The sequence below is a fragment of the Gobius niger genome (assembly GCF_951799975.1).
Source record: "Gobius niger genome assembly, chromosome: 5".
Lineage (NCBI taxonomy): Eukaryota > Metazoa > Chordata > Actinopteri > Gobiiformes > Gobiidae > Gobius > Gobius niger.
The window spans coordinates 40,452,938-40,468,542 of NC_136856.1; the positions used below are offsets into that span (position 1 = coordinate 40,452,938).

General features: G+C 38.4%; 1 protein-coding gene across 8 annotated transcripts in view; it reads right to left on the reverse strand.

Annotated features, from left to right (window-relative positions):
- The window catches only part of slmapa (sarcolemma associated protein a), a 94,886-nt gene that overhangs the window by 15,756 nt on the left and 63,525 nt on the right, over positions 1–15,605 (reverse strand). For 4 of the 8 annotated variants that reach the window (XM_079555993.1, XM_079555988.1, XM_079555995.1 and 1 more), the window contains 7 exons: positions 12,965–13,048; positions 12,838–12,897; positions 8,808–8,933; positions 8,665–8,739; positions 5,942–6,042; positions 3,843–4,041; positions 1,389–1,506 (listed from right to left, as the gene is read on the reverse strand). In XM_079555993.1, the coding sequence (XP_079412119.1) occupies positions 1,389–1,506; positions 3,843–4,041; positions 5,942–6,042; positions 8,665–8,739; positions 8,808–8,933; positions 12,838–12,897; positions 12,965–13,048 (763 nt within the window). The remainder of the gene's footprint in view (positions 1–1,388; positions 1,507–3,842; positions 4,042–5,941; positions 6,043–8,664; positions 8,740–8,807; positions 8,934–12,837; positions 12,898–12,964; positions 13,049–15,605) is intronic. The other 4 variants (XM_079555994.1, XM_079555989.1, XM_079555992.1 and 1 more) reach the window with 2 other exon arrangements.

Consider the following 15,605-nt stretch of genomic DNA (forward strand, 5'->3'; position numbering starts at 1 on the left):
AAAAACCGCCCTGAATCAGCTGTAAAGTCCTCGGCCCAGTGTGGACTTTCTGCAGGACAGACAGTTCGAGAGGACGGCACGAAGCATCGTAAAGACACGGAGCATTGTTGTGGATTTTCTTGCTTAATTAAGCTTAAGAGAAGTTTGTCTAGTCAAGATGTGAAGTTTATTACACAATGCATCGCGGAGAAGTTACACATAACGCGGAGTTATGTTTAAGCTCTGCCTGCTCAGCTTTGGCCTCCTCTTTTATAAGTTGAGCACCACAGACAGAGCAGCAGGACAGGGGTCATACACAACAAAGGGAAGCCCAGCAACACAGAGAAATGGTAATACAGTTGGAGATGTTAATGCAGCCACCAAAAGGCACTTTGCATGGGAATGAAATCATGGTGGCGTTTGGAGGCAGAAGGAGATCTTTTGCTGTTGGGGAGATGGGCCATTTGGGACCTTTGTCTAAAGGTGCGAGGGCCTCGTCTGGGGTCCAGGAAAGGCCGGTCCCTCTACCTGGTTTAGTCAAAGGCCCAGCAGGGGACCCAAGACAGGACGCCAGTGTGGTCACCAATTTAACTAACTAAATACTAATACTAAAATGCCATAACAGCATCCTTTGCACTCAGAGTTTCGATGTTTCCGTCTGGGCGTCGGTTTTTGATGCCGATGAGCCACAGGAACCGTTTTAAGAAGAGCTTTGTTCCCGCTGCCCTTTCCTTTATGAACAAGTCGGGATCAAATCACCCCTGACACGGCTTTTTATCTTTGTTACTGTGGCTTAAACTTCAGTTGTTTCTGCACCAAAGGCGCTTCCTGTTAGTATGTGGAGACTTACAAGCTTTATATTTAAATATGTGATGTTTTATCTTTGTATAATGTGTTTTAATGTGTCGACTAGTTCTCAGAATTGCAAGACGAATTTACCCACGGGTACAAATGAATTAACCTAACCTAACGTTCACATCTTAACGTCTGCTCAACAGTCTCCACATTGGCCTCGAGTAAAGAAAAAGGTTTCACTCGAGTAAAGAAAAAGGTTTCACTGCTGCTGAAATGGGCCAGGTATCGACGCTCTGTCTGTGCCTAAAGAGGCCGGTCCTGTTTCAGCTGAGGTTTGTGATTGGCTCAGACAGCTGTCAATCATCTGTCAGTCTCCACCTCTTCACACTGATTCAGCCTCGACACAAAACACTTGAAAACTAGGCCTCGATTTCTGTCTGACTCGAGTGTTTTTCTGCGCCTTCTGCTCTCGATCGCCCAGCTCTTCTCAAACGAGCCGTGTGATTCGACTTCACCTTCATGTCGGCTGCTTTTTACTTTCACAGTGGCTCATATAACATACACGTCCTGATGAAAGTCGACCCTCTGTGTGCTGAAGCTTCTGTGTGCTGTACCTGCTGAGCTCGGCCTCCAGGTGGCGCAGTTTGTCCGTCAGAGTTGTGCGTTCAGCTCTGAGCGCGTCACAGTCCTGCTGCAAACTCACACACTTCTGCTGCAACGCCACACTCTCCGCTGGACAGAGACAGAGGAGAGAGGAGAGAGTCAGGCAAAACCAGACAGGGGATCCAGAGACAACAGTGGGAGGAGCTGCAAAAGGACAACGCTGTCCATCTGAAAAAACATGACTGAAGGATTATATTATTATTATATTATGTTGTTGTTACTGAAAGATCTGCTGACACAATATTCAAAGTACAAGTAGCCATTAGCCTGGCTAACACCAGACTAAAATCACAAGTGATATTTAGTCTGGTGTCACCAATTAATTTTCTCGTAGGAGAGGTGTGGTTTACGATCGTCAATAGTCGTTTATTGGGCGATACGAAAAAAAACAAAAAAAAAGTCTCTCATGCGTCTGCACGAGGCCACAGCCAATCATATCATCGTATGAGATGACGTATGACGTACCCGCTGTAAACTTTTGAGCTAAATTATTTAGAACAAGGTCTAAAGCTTGATCAAAAAATACCATCGTGTCTGCTGCTGTCACGTTGGATCCGTAAATAAACTTTTTTTTAAATTATCCGTAAATAAACTACAAGCTTCCATATATGGAATAGCGCGTCATCGTCTTGCCGTCCCTCCTCGCTCTGTGATTGGTTCCCAAATCCACCGGAGATTTCGGCCATGGTCCCCAGGCTGTTGTGCAGTTCGAAATAATTCGAGCGCACACAGCAGCCTGGTGTTAGCCAGGTTAAGTAGCCATAGTATATAGATAGATAGATAAATACTTTGTCAGATGCAGAGATCCGAGTTCAGCTGCTCCGTATCAACACAAAATACAGACAAGACAATTCACAAAGACATTATAAACAATTGTCCACTCGCCATAACATACTTTGATTTATGACTTTATATATACACAAGGTCTCTCTCTACAGGTGCAACAGGGTTTCCGTTAGCCGGCTGCAGGCGGCTTTTTACCGGTTTGAAAGGCAAACGGTCGGAAAAAAAAATTACACCATGGTCTGGGTGAATACTGGATTCTGATTGGCTGGTGCATTATTTTGGTGTAACCGCACACGTAGTCCGGTAGTTAAATCACTGGGATGTCACTCCGCTGTGGCGTCGCCATAGCAACGCCTGACACAGCTGAGTCAGATAAAGGCGTAATTAGTGACTGACAGGAACGTATGAGATGGATTTAGTGTTTGCTAAATGTTTGTAGAGGAGAGTGAGCAGCTAGGTTAGCTACTGTTAATAACATATGAGCTTTACATTTCTATTGGAAACGGTTAAGGCTATTCATCATTTTCAGGCGTACATAAAATGATCCTGCATTGAAGCATCTTTGTCTGGATTAGTAAAGTCAAACATGTTAGTTTGAGTTGGGGGGGCCCAGGTGTGAGCGACTCCACCGCAGCTGTTTCCATAAACAGGTGAGCTGGTTGAGCTAGCTAGCTTTAGCTTCAGGTTAAACCTTGTAAAAGGTAAATAACTGGTGCCCACGAGTGCCGCATATCGGTGTTTCCTTCCAGGGAAAAGTGTTTCCGGGTTAGTCCTGTTGTGTTGTGATTCTGTGCTGATGTTGTGTCGTTGAGCCTGACTGAGATCCTCGTAATAGCTGCGGAGAATGACTCGCTCTGAGACCAGCCTTCAGTGACCGGCTAATAACCCACACAAAATAGTCCCGTAGTCTGGCAGATTTAGTGACTTTAGTCAATGAAAAACACATTTATTATAAATGTTAGGTTTGTGGGACCCTGGTATAAGCGGATTAAACAACGAGGAGCCGCGTTAGACGTTATAATGCAGGAGGAACAACACTGAGTCGGCTCCGACTTGTTTAATCCTTACTTAAACAGTAAAGAATATGGAGAATATGGAATATTTCAGGATTTCTATATGAAAGCTAAGACCGAGTAAAATGATCCATATAGTTCCTTTTCCTTGTTTTGTTGCCGTCACTTTTTTTTCCATTGCTTTATCGCTTTTTTGTGGCTATTTTTGCTGCATTTTCTATCACTTTCTTGTCATTTTTTTGTCACTTTTTTTTGTTTTTTTTGCGCTTTCATCCTGGTTTTTGTCTCGTTTTGTGTGGCCATTTTGATCCGTTTTTCAAGAAGCTTTTAGATGTGGATGATGGAGAAAATGTGCTGGATTCCGGTGGGGTGTATATCACTCCCATCTGACTGAGATTTGCACATTTTATTTTGGTAAAACAAACTAGAACAGTCATGATTCTACGGATATAGTTTAATTTTGCTTTCATCTTGTAAAATACTACAGTAATATTGAGATTCTTCCTCCTGAAGTGCTGCCCTAGCCACGTTACCAGATTCCAGAGTGAAGAACTGTGATAAACCGCGGCGCCACAGCTCCCCCTGCAGGCGTGTGGAGGCGCTCACCTTGTATTTGGCTGTGGGTGCTGTCCTGCTGCTGACTGAAGGCCTCCTGCAGTCGGCTGATCTCCTGCTCGTATCCGGAGGCCGTGGTTTTCCAGTGGTCCAGCTCCGAGCGCACGCACGACAGGTCGGACTGAAGCTCGGAGATGTCCCGCTCTCGCTCCGCCGCCGCCGCCTCCATGGCGTGGCGCAGCATCAGGATCTGAGGAGGAACAAACACAGGTCACACTCATCCATGAAGTGACAGAACTGTGCGTTTCCCCTTTAAGGCGAGACACTTTAGGTGAAAGTATTGATGTTTCCCACAGTGGTGGAAGATTTGTATCTGTTTTCCTCCCTTTACATCTTAGTTTTCATGTCAGATATAAAAATGATGTTTATTTTATGATGTTTTGTCTGCGAGGTGGGGGCGACCCGGAAGTAGCTGCTGCGCCGTCATTTTTTGGTCAAATTTTGGTCTTTTTTTGGTCACATTTTTTTGTCACATTTTTGTCTAATTTTGTCATTTTTTTTGGTCAAATTTTGGTCTTTTTTTGGTCATTTTTTGTCACATTTTTATCATTTTTTTGTCACATTTTTCTAATTTTTTGTCATTTTTTTGTCACTTTTTTACCTTTTTTTGTCATTTTTTTTGGTCAAATTTTGGTCTTTTTTTGTCAATTTTTGTCCATTTTTTGTCTTTTTTTGTCACATTTTTTTTCATTTTTTTTGTCAAATTTTTGTCAAATTTTTTTTTTTAAATTTGTCATTTTTTTCTCTTTTTTGTCACATTTTTGTCACATTTTTGTCACATTTTTGTCACATTTTGGTCTTTTTTTGGTAATTTTTTTCTTTTTTTTGTCATTTTTTTGTCACATTTTTTGTCGTTTTTTTGTCAATTTTTTGTCATTTTTTTTTATTTTTATTTTTGTCTTTTTTTGGTCACATTTTTTGTCACATTTTTTTTCAAATTTTGGTCTTTTTTCGGTAAATTTTTCCCTTTTTTTACATTTTTTTGTCACATTTTTTTGTCACATTTTTTTGTCACATTTTTATCATTTTTTTGTCACATTTTTATCATTTTTTTTTGTCATTTTTTGTCATCTTTTTGTCGGCGTAGAAAGTCCGTCTTTCCCGCGGGTTTCCATTCATAAATATTGACAGATTTGACATCCACGTGTCCTGCTAAGGGGCCCCGTGATGACGCTTTCACCCAAATATGGTGTTTTTCCTCCTACGAGACGCTGGAGCGGAAAAGTGGAAGAACGGGCCGAGCATGCGCACTCGCTACAAAACTTCAGGGCTGGTTTTCTCTGAATGAGAGAAGCCGCACTCGGGCAGAGCCTGAGCCCTTATAGAAGCTCCCACAGACTCCACACTTTACAGGCTGAGACACAACAACATTCTGAAGGTTTTTTGTCATTTTTTTTGTAATTTTTTTTGTCACATTTTTGTCATTTTTTCGTCGAATTTTTGGCATTTTTTTGTCACATTTTTTGTCATTTTTTGTCTTTTTTTTGGTCATTTTTTGTTATTTTTTGTCATTTTTTTTTGTCATTATTTGTCATTTTTTTGGTCAAATTTTTGTCATTTTTTTGTCATTTTTTGGGTCATTTTTTTGTCATTTTTTGTAAATTTTTTGTCATTTTTTGTCATTTTTTTGTCATTTTTTTGTCATTTTTTACAGTCTGAGGCCTAACAAGATTTTGAAGGTTTTTTCAGAGGGATTTTTTAATATCTAATTCCTAGCCTGATTTATTCAGCTTTGAACCAAAAAAAACAGGCGGAGTTTGAGTTTTTACAGATTTTTTCACTGATGATTAGTTTATTGAAAAACTAAACAAAATATCCAAAATCCCTCTGAGAAAACCTTAGTTACTAATATGTCAATAAAATAAAACCATTTAATCTGGATCAATTCATTATTTTGATTTCGTTGCCCAAAATATAGGCAATTTTGGCCATTTTAATGCTCAAAATGACAGAAAAAGTGCAACACATTTTTTTCCTCATATTTATATCTGTGATGTTCAGCAGAAGCTTCACATTGACGTCTCTACATTTGTTTTTTTCCCTGTTCACCCGCAGTGTTTCCCTTTAAGATGGCCTAATATTAGCCTCACCTCCTCCTGGGCCGAGTACAGCTCCTCTCTGGTGCTGCAGATGGTGCTCTCTCTCTGCTCCCTCAGAGCCTCCATGTCGCTCTGCAGCTTCAGCAGCTGACCTGGCAACACACACGACGTTCAGTACAGAGGAAATGGAAACGAGAGCGGGGAGAGACATTCTGCAAAGTGGTGCAGGTCACAGCAAGTCACATGTTCTGTTTCAAAGCAATATTAAATATAGAGATCCAGCTACATGTAAGCTACGATCGCAAATAAAGAAATATTGCCAAAGAACATCCAAGAAAGGATCTTAAAAAAAACAAAAACAGGTTAAATTCTAAAGCAATAGAAAATGAGACTTGGACATGAATAATGTGAGATATTTGAACAAGTGAATCCAGTGGTTTGTTTCTTTTTGGACCATTTGTAAACATGAATGAACACGACGGTTCTGTATTTTTACATATTGTAAATAACTGAATGTAAAATATAAAAACATCTGTAAATATAGATGTTTTAAAAGACAACATGTAAAGTGTGAAGTAACAAAAGAGGCAGATATTATAAGTCTTGATCTTCTCCTCTGCTGTTTCATTCAGACTGCATTGGGTTGGCGGTTTTGTTGTGATTGTAAGATGTCACTTTTCAATAAAATAACTAAATAAAATCAAAATGAAATGAAAGCCCACGACATGTTCACTGCCACAAACGCAAAGGAGGAATGAGGGGAAATGAGTAGGATTTCAGAATGTGCAGTTGAATGCATTTTAAACTTCTGAGACTTTGGCCGAGACTTAACCGAATCCTTTTCGATAACTTAAAGGGACACTGCGTAACATTTTGGACTATACTGTTGCCATCAACACAGAGCATTTTTTTGTCACTTTTTTGTCATTTTTTTGTCAAATTTTTGTCAAATTTTGGTCTTTTTTTGTCACATTTTTGTAAAAAAAATTCATTTTTTTGTCCAATTTTTGTCCAATTTTTGTCATTTTTTTGTCACATTTTTGTCACATTTTTTGTCATTTTTTTGTCACATTTTTGCAAAAAAAATCATTTTTTTGTCAAATTTTGGTCTTTTTTTTGTCACATTTTTGTCACTTTTTTGTCATTTTTTTGTCCATTTTTTTGTCAAATTTTGGTCTTTTTTTGGTAACATTTTTGTAAAAAAAAATCATTTTTTTGTCCAATTTTTGTCATTTTTTGGTCACATTTTTGTCATTTTTTTTGTCACATTTTTGTAAAAAAAAATATTTTTTTGTCCAATTTTGGTCCAATTTTTGTCATTTTTTTGTCACATTTGTGTCACATTTTTTGTCATTTGTCACATTTTTGTCACATTTTTGTCATTCTTTTGTGGGCGTAGAAAGGCCGTCTTTCCCGCGGATTTATACGACGGTTCTATATTTTTACATAATTTAAATAACTGAATGTAAAATATAAAAACATCTGTAAATATAGATGTTTTAAAAGACAACATGTAAAGTGTGAAGTAACAAAAGAGGCAGATATAAGTCTTGATCTTCTCCTCTGCTGTTTCATTCAGACTGTATTGGGTTGGCGGTTTTGTTGTGATTGTAAGATGTCACTTTTCAATAAAATAACTAAATAAAATCAAAATGAAATGAAAGCCCACGACATGTTCACTGCCACAAACGCAAAGGAGGAATGAGGGGAAATGAGTAGGATTTCAGAATGTGCAGTTGAATGCATTTTAAACTTCTGAGACTTTGGCCGAGACTTAACCGAATCCTTTTCGATAACTTAAAGGGACACTGCGTAACATTTTGGACTATACTGATGCCATCAACACAGAGCATGCTCCTAATGACCAGCTCAGCACAGAAAATGCTATTGCTACTATTACTACAGTGGGTAATCAAAGAATGGATTTGGATGAGAACATAACCTGTTCAAATCTCAAACTCTGCGGACTTTAGCCACATCTCCATGGAGACGAGCCGGAGACGTCCCCACCCTACATTCATGAGGTCATAATATAAATGCTTGAATTTCAATTTTACTTACTGGGTAAAATTCTACGCGTTGTGGCTTTAAGTAAAAAGATGTTAGTGTGTTAAAATATCCACATTTTTCCCCTGCATGAAGTCCAGAGCCTGAACCTTTCTATTTGCAGCAGTGATGGACGATAAAGACGCTTCACTTGGCCCAAACGGGGACTAATTTTTGCTTTAAAAATGTCCTGATGGTATGATAGAAAAGACTACTGTTGTGCACAGCCATGTTTATGCCCGTTTGCTTTATTTACTTTACTATATACAGTGGAAAATGTGGCATTATAAAAACTGTTTCGTTACATGAATGATCAGGAGTGTGATTAAAATGAGATTACTAACGCTTTTATTCATTCTCAATGGTAAATATGGATGCAGTACACTGTTTGACCACCAGCGTCAAATTGGGGGCGCTGTTTCACTCCTTTTGCAAAGTTAAAGGGATATTTCAGGATGTTTGACATAGGGCCTCATTTCCCAGTTATCCAGAGTGTTGCTGGTTTCTGGAGAAGACGTTTGTGGCGCTAGGCTAGTGCAAGGCTAGTGCATGTCTATGGTATCAGCTAGCCTGCATTAAAAGCAGTGTGACCCGCTCCACAGAGCACCTGAGGCAAATCACTTAGAACACCAGACTAACCATATACATGTCTGTTTTGGCCCTCGGAGACACACAGTTCGGGCCCCCCTGATTGACCAGAACCAGTTTAGTTTGTGTTTTGCACTCACTCTGCAGGTACTGGATCTGTTGGGCCGACTCCTCTGTGAGCTGACTGTTGTTCCTGCGCTCCTCCTCCAGCAGAGCTACAACACAAAAGGATTCACCTCCGTCAAAGACACACAGGAGCAGAGGCAGGACGGTGCTTCCGTACCCTGGAGCTGTAGACACTTGTGTTTGCCCGTGTTGGCCCGTTCCTGAGCCCCCAGCAGCTCGCGGTGCAGATGGTGAATCACCTGCTCCGTGTCCGCCGGCTCCAGACCCGCTCTTTGCAACTCTGCTGCACACACACAACAGGGAACGGAGTCACGACCGGCCACAGAGAGGGGATGTTTTTACATTTTAACAGCTTCATTATATAGATGAGCGGTATGAAGCTAAAACGGTCGACTATTACAACGTGCTGAATAAAACCTGCAAAGGGGAACTCGTTTATAGTTCTCTCACATGGAAGGAGAGGGACGCATTTCCAGTGGATTCAACCTCTTAACTCCCGCCTGAACCGAGAGGATCTTTTTCCTTCATGTCATCAGATTTTTTTTCCATCATTTGTTTGTTGGGTATTCAACTCATTTTTGTAACTTTTTTGTCATTTTTTTTATCACATTTTTGTCTTTTTTTTTTATCACATTTTTGTCTTTTTTTTTAATCAATTTTTTGTCTTTTTTTTGGTCATTTTTTGGTCACATTTTTTTTTTTTTTTCATTTTTTTTTTTTTTTTTTTGTCACATTTTTGTCATTTTTTTGTCCCTTTTTTTATGTCACATTATTTTTTTTTATTTTTTTTTTGTCACTTTTTTATTTTTATTTTTTTTTGTTTTATTTTTTTTTAACGTTTTTGTCATTTAAAAATTTTTTTTTTTATCACATTTGTCATTTTTTAAAACACATTTTTGTCATTTTTTGTCACTTTTTTCATTTTTTTGTCATTTTTTGTCACTTTTTTAAAAAAAAATTGTCACATTTTTGTCCTTTTTTGTCATTTGTTTTGTCATTTTTTGTCATATTTTTGTCATTTTTTCGTCAATTTTTTGTAATTTTTTTCGTCAATTTTTTATCACATTTTTTGTCATTTTTGGCCACTTTTTCTCACTTTTTTCGTCACATTTCCATCATTGTTTTCGTCTCAGTTTTGTTGCTGTTTTCTCACCTTTTTTCCAGAAGCTTTTGGATTGGGGTAAAGCCAAACTGGAGAAAATGTGCTCGGTTCAGGCGGGAGTTAAGGGGTTAATGAGAAAAGGAGATGAACAGATGAACATCTGTGTCGCGGAGAGAAGCAGCACTGTTAAAGGGGCTAGATGCAAGCTTGCCATTTTACACTCACTACCGCCATCTCAGGTCATACGTGTAACTGCAGCTTCTATATTAAAGGGATATTTCAGGATTTTTGACATAGGGCTTCATTTCCTGGTTATCCAGAGTGTTGCTGATTTTTTGACTTGAACTGAGCACATTTTCTCCAGTTCAGCTTCTTCTAAAAGCTTCTTGAAAATAAGCGCCAAAAATCCAGCGTTCAATCCAGTCTGAGTCCGTGTTCTTTTACAGATCCAGTCCGCGTTTTGCGCTCAGTGACCCAGGCCATGCGGTCACGTTTACTTGAGGAGGCTGATCGGAGAAACGGGGGAAGAGACAGGAGCTGCCACAGAGCGAGTAAGTTTAACCAGAGCGATTAGATGACAATAAATATAACATTAAATCCCGGCGGTACTTTGTAAATAAGGAAATCCAACCCAAGCTAAATGCAACAGTTGAGTTTAGCTTAAACTGTTTAGGTGAAGCTGTTAGCATCTGTTTCACATGAAGTCACTGAAGCTAGCTCTGTCCTGAACTTAGCCTTAAAGGGGGGTATTCTGCAAAATGGACTTTTTCAAGCTTTCCATCCTGTTATTCTGTCACTCCCTCATTAAAAACATGGCTGAAGTGTTGCCTTGGCACATTCACGTATTTCTGAGTCATCTGTAAAAACTCTGATGGCGGCCATTTTAGGGATAGGTTTGCCTGAGTCCTCCTAGGAACGCCCCCACCTCCTGGAGACGCCTCCGAGCCGAGTAACCAACCACTGCTCCTCAGCAGAACCCCCTCCCCACTGATGCCACAGTGTGGAGGGGGCGTGTCGGAAAGGCTCAGAGGTTCTTAACCTCTTAACTCCCGCCTGAACCGAGCACATTTTCTCCAGTTTGGCTTTACCCCAATCCAAAAGCTTCTGGACAAAAGCTGTGAAAAATAGCAACAAAACTGAGACGAAAACAATGATGGAAATGTGACAAAAAAGTGACAAAAATTTGAAATAAAAATGACAAAAACGCGCTTAAAAAAAATTACACAAATGTGCTAAAAATTTGACCAAAAAATACAAAAAATGTACGAAAAAATGACAAAAAAGTTACAAAAATGAGTTGAATATCCAGCAAAAAAATGATGGAAAAAAAATCTGATGACGTGAGGAAAAAAGATCCTCTCAGTTCAGGCGGGAGTTAAGAGGTTAAAGAGACAGAGGCCTATTTCAAGACATTCACTACAGCCATTTTGAGAGAGACATTTTATACAAGGCAGTTATTCTAATTTACTGCATTTACAGACCAACAGAAGGTTTGTCATCATTGTAGTGTGATATAGACTGGTGCTATGGGACTGACAAAAGCAGAACACCCCCTCTTTAAAGCAGAACACCCCCTCTTTAAAGCAGAACACCCCCTCTTTAAAGCAGAACACCCCCTCTTTAAAGCAGAACACCCCCTCTTAAATGCTGATTTTGGTTTCTCTTGTTTTATTAAGCAGAACACCAACCTATTTCAGGTGTCCAACTAGATCATAAACTGTGGAAGTTACTTATTTATCAGACACATCAGCCAAAAATGCTGAACCTGCTGCTATAAAAGTAATATTTACCAAAATCGCTAAACCCCCGGCATTTTTGGCTAACGAGTCTGAGAAACAAGTAGGTTCAGTTACTCTCCGTTGAGTTTCAGAAATACTGATTGTGGTTTTTTTATTTGCCGGTCCGTCACACTTAACGTATAGCATTTGACTCATTCATTTCCCATTGACTTAACATGGTCGGCGCGGCAACAGTTTAAAATGGTTCACCTTCATCTAGGGCTGCTCGATTATTGAAAAAATAATAATCACGATTATTTTTGTCATAATTGAAATCACGATTATTCAAACGATTATTTGTTGCCTTTAAAAAAAATCCATCAAAAAAGTGACAAAAATCCATCAAAAAAATGACAAAAATCCAGCAAAAAAATACAAAAATCCATCGAAAAAATGACAAAAATCCATCAAAAAAAAATGACAAAAATCCATCGAAAAAATGACAAAAATCCATCAAAAAAAGACAAAAATCCATCAAAAAATGACAAAAATCCATCAAAAAAGACAAAAATCCATCAAGAAAATGACAAAAATCCATAAAAAAAGTGACAAAAATCCATCAAAAAACAAAAACAAAAATCCATCAAAAAAATACAAAAATCCATCAAAAAAATGACAAAAATCCATCAAGAAAATACAAAAATCCATTAAAAAAGTGACAAAAATCCATCCAAAAAAATGACAAAAATCCATCAAGAAAATGACAAAAATCCATCAAAAAAAGACAAAAATCCATCAAAAAAAAAAGACAAAAATCCAGCAGAAAAAAGACAAAAATCCATCAAAAAAGTGACAAAAATCCAAAAATTAAAAATTAGAAAAAAAAATGTAAAAAAAAACATATTGAAAAAAAAATATATATTGAGAAAAAAAACAATATAATCGATTTTTTGCGATTATGCTAATTTTGTAATCGTTTACTGTTGTAATCGAAATCGTGATCGAATTTCGATTAATTGCACAGCCCTACCTTCATCTATGTCACTTCCTGTCGGCGCCCAATAAGGAAGTGAATAAAAGTATCATCACAAAAATGGCCAAACGAAAGAAAGCTGAGTACAATCTTTAGCAAAATCTTGAATATAACTTAGCCTAATGTGTCATATGCACTTAAAAATCCAATTTCAAATTCATTAAAAAGAAACATGTCGATAATAGCAATATAGAGAGCTCAGTTGAGAAATTTAATTGCACACTGAGAAAGTAGAAAAGTAAATTCAACCTACGAGTGTAAAGTCTGAAGTTTGAAAAGCTTAGAGTTTGGGATATTTCTTAAAACGAGCTAATGGGTAAAAGTTCAAATTCACCTTTGAGCAGAGCGACTCTGTTCTGAGGTTCGTTTAGCTCCTGGTCGTCCATGTTTCCATCTGAAGAACAAAAACACATTTAAGTTTTCGCAGCTGCAGAAACATTATTCCGTAGAAACATTTGTACCTGAAGTGTCGTCGCTGCTGCGGTCTTTGCTGGGGCTCAGCGTGTCCGACATGTCCGACTCTTTGGCGTCCATGGCGTTTCCTGCTGACACCGCACATCCACACAATAAACACGCAGTAAAAGGACGACACGTGGACAAAACAGACACAAAGAGGGACAGTTCAGAGACTCGGGGGCGCAGGTGAGAGAGGGGGGGGGGGCATGGGATTCCAACACAACAGTAAGATCAGAGGCTAACGAGGCTTAAACACACACATTATTCTTGGGTGCTTTAGCTTCGATATTTTACATTTAACCTCTTAACTCCCGCCTGAACCGAGAGCATTTTCTCCAGTTCAGCTTTACCCAAATCCTGTAGGCCAGTGTAACACCTCATTTGAAAGCTAAGATCTACAAAACTAAATTGATCTTTTTCCTCACGTCATCACATTTCACTTTTTCGATTTTTTTTTCTTCATTTTTCGTCAAATTTTTCTCACTTTTGTCAAATTTTTGTCCATTTTTTTTGTAAATGTTTTGTCACTTTTTCGTTGATTTTTTCTCGATTTTTTGTCAAATTTGTCCAACTTTTTTGTCATTTTTTGGTCAATTTTTTCTCACTTTTTTGTCATTTTTTTGTCAATTTTTTCTCACTTTTTTGTCATTTTTTCGTCAAATTATTTGCATTTTTTGGGCCATTTTTTCCTCAAATTTTCCTCACTTTTTTGTCAATTTTTTGGCAATTTTTCCTCCATTTTTTGTCACTTCTTCGTCGATTTTTTCTCAATTTTTCGTCAAATTTGTCTCACTTTTTTGTCATTTTTTTGTCAATTTCTCTCACTTTTTTGTCATTTTTCCGTCAAATTATTCGCATTTTTTGTCCATTTTTTAAAAACTTTTTCGTCCATTTTTTAATCAATTTTTTCGTCAAATTTTTCGCATTTTTTTTGTCATTTTTTTGTCATTTTTTTGTCCATTTTTTGTCACTTCTTCGTCCATTTTTTCTAAATTTTTCGTCAAATTTGTCTCACTTTTTTGTCATTTTTTCGTCAAATTTTTCTCACTTTGACAATTTTTGTACATTTTTTGTCACTTTTTCCTCACTTTTGTCACATCTTCATCACTGTTTTCGTCTCAGTTTTGTTGCTATTTTCACACCTTTTTTCCAGAAGCTTTTGGATTGGGGTAAAGCTGGAGAAAATGTGCTCGGTTCAGGCGGGAGTTGAGGGGTTAATGACATCTCTCTTTAAGAAATCAAAACAGGCGCTAAAGCTGGAGAAGACTTTTCCCTGGGGCTTGTAATCCTGTGAGAATAATTTATAACTTATTAAAAACTACTTTCAGTTTCGATTTACGCCGTGGTTTACAGCTCTCAGAACAGATGTAATGTTTGACTGTGGGCTTTAAAAATGTGAGGATACTTTGGGGATTTAACAATGATGTAATTGTATCCAGGATGAACAGAACAAAGCGCTGACACCGTAGAAGAAGAAACAGCTAAATTTAACAGGATTACTCAAAACTGCATGAATATAGGGAAATACTGCTCCAGGTGTGTCTTTGACGAGAGAACAAAGTTTTAACCTGGTTTAAAGCTCAAAAAAGTAGATTTTGCAAATGTCCACCTAAAGAATTTGACCAAAAACGTGTCTTGACTTTTTTATATAACTTTGCGTATTGGAAGTGCACAAGGTCTGACAAAAGGAGAACTGAACCATAACTGCCCCCACACAACCACACTGTACAAGTGTTCACTACTGCCACCTCAGGTCATACGTGTAACTGCAGCTTCTATATTAAGCTCGTGCATGACGGCACTTCAGACCCGAAGTAACACCTTTGTGAGTGACAGTGCAGGATTTTAGAGGCAGTTGTGGTGAACAGGTCTGAGCTCATTCTACACATTAGGACATGGAGGGGGAGGAAAATATTTAAAAGTTCTGGCTTTAAAGAGGGGGTGTTCTGCTTTAAAGAGGGGGTGTTCTGCTTTAAAGAGGGGGTGTTCTGCTTTAAAGAGGGGGTGTTCTGCTTTAAAGAGGGGGTGTTCTGCTTTAAAGAGGGGGTGTTCTGCTTTTGTCAGTCCCATAGCACCAGTCTATATCACACTACAATGATGACAAACCTTCTGTTGGTCTGTAAATGCAGTAAATTAGAATAACTGCCTTGTATAAAATGTCTCTCTCAAAATGGCTGTAGTGAATGTCTTGAAATAGGCCTCTGTCTCTTTAAGAACCTCTGAGCCTTTAGACACGCCCCCTCCACACGCTGTCTGTGGCATCAGTGGGGAGGGGGTTCTGCTGAGGAGCAGTGGTTGGTTACTCGGCTGGTGACGAAAGCTCGGAGGCGTCTCCAGGAGGTGGGGGCGTTCCTAGGAGGACTCAGGCAAACCTATCCCTAAAATGGCCGCCAGTCAAGAATGTGACAAAAATTGAACAAAAAAGTGACAAAAATTCAACAAAAAAGTGACAAAAATTCAACAAAAAAGTGACAAAAATTCAACAAAAAAGTGACAAAAATGTGACAAAAATTCAACAAAAATGTGACAAAAAAAATCAATAAAAAAGTGACAAAAACCTATCCCTAAAATGGCCGCCATCAGAGTTTTTACAGATTACTCAGAAATACGTGAATGTGCCAAGGCAACACTTCAGCCATGTTTTTA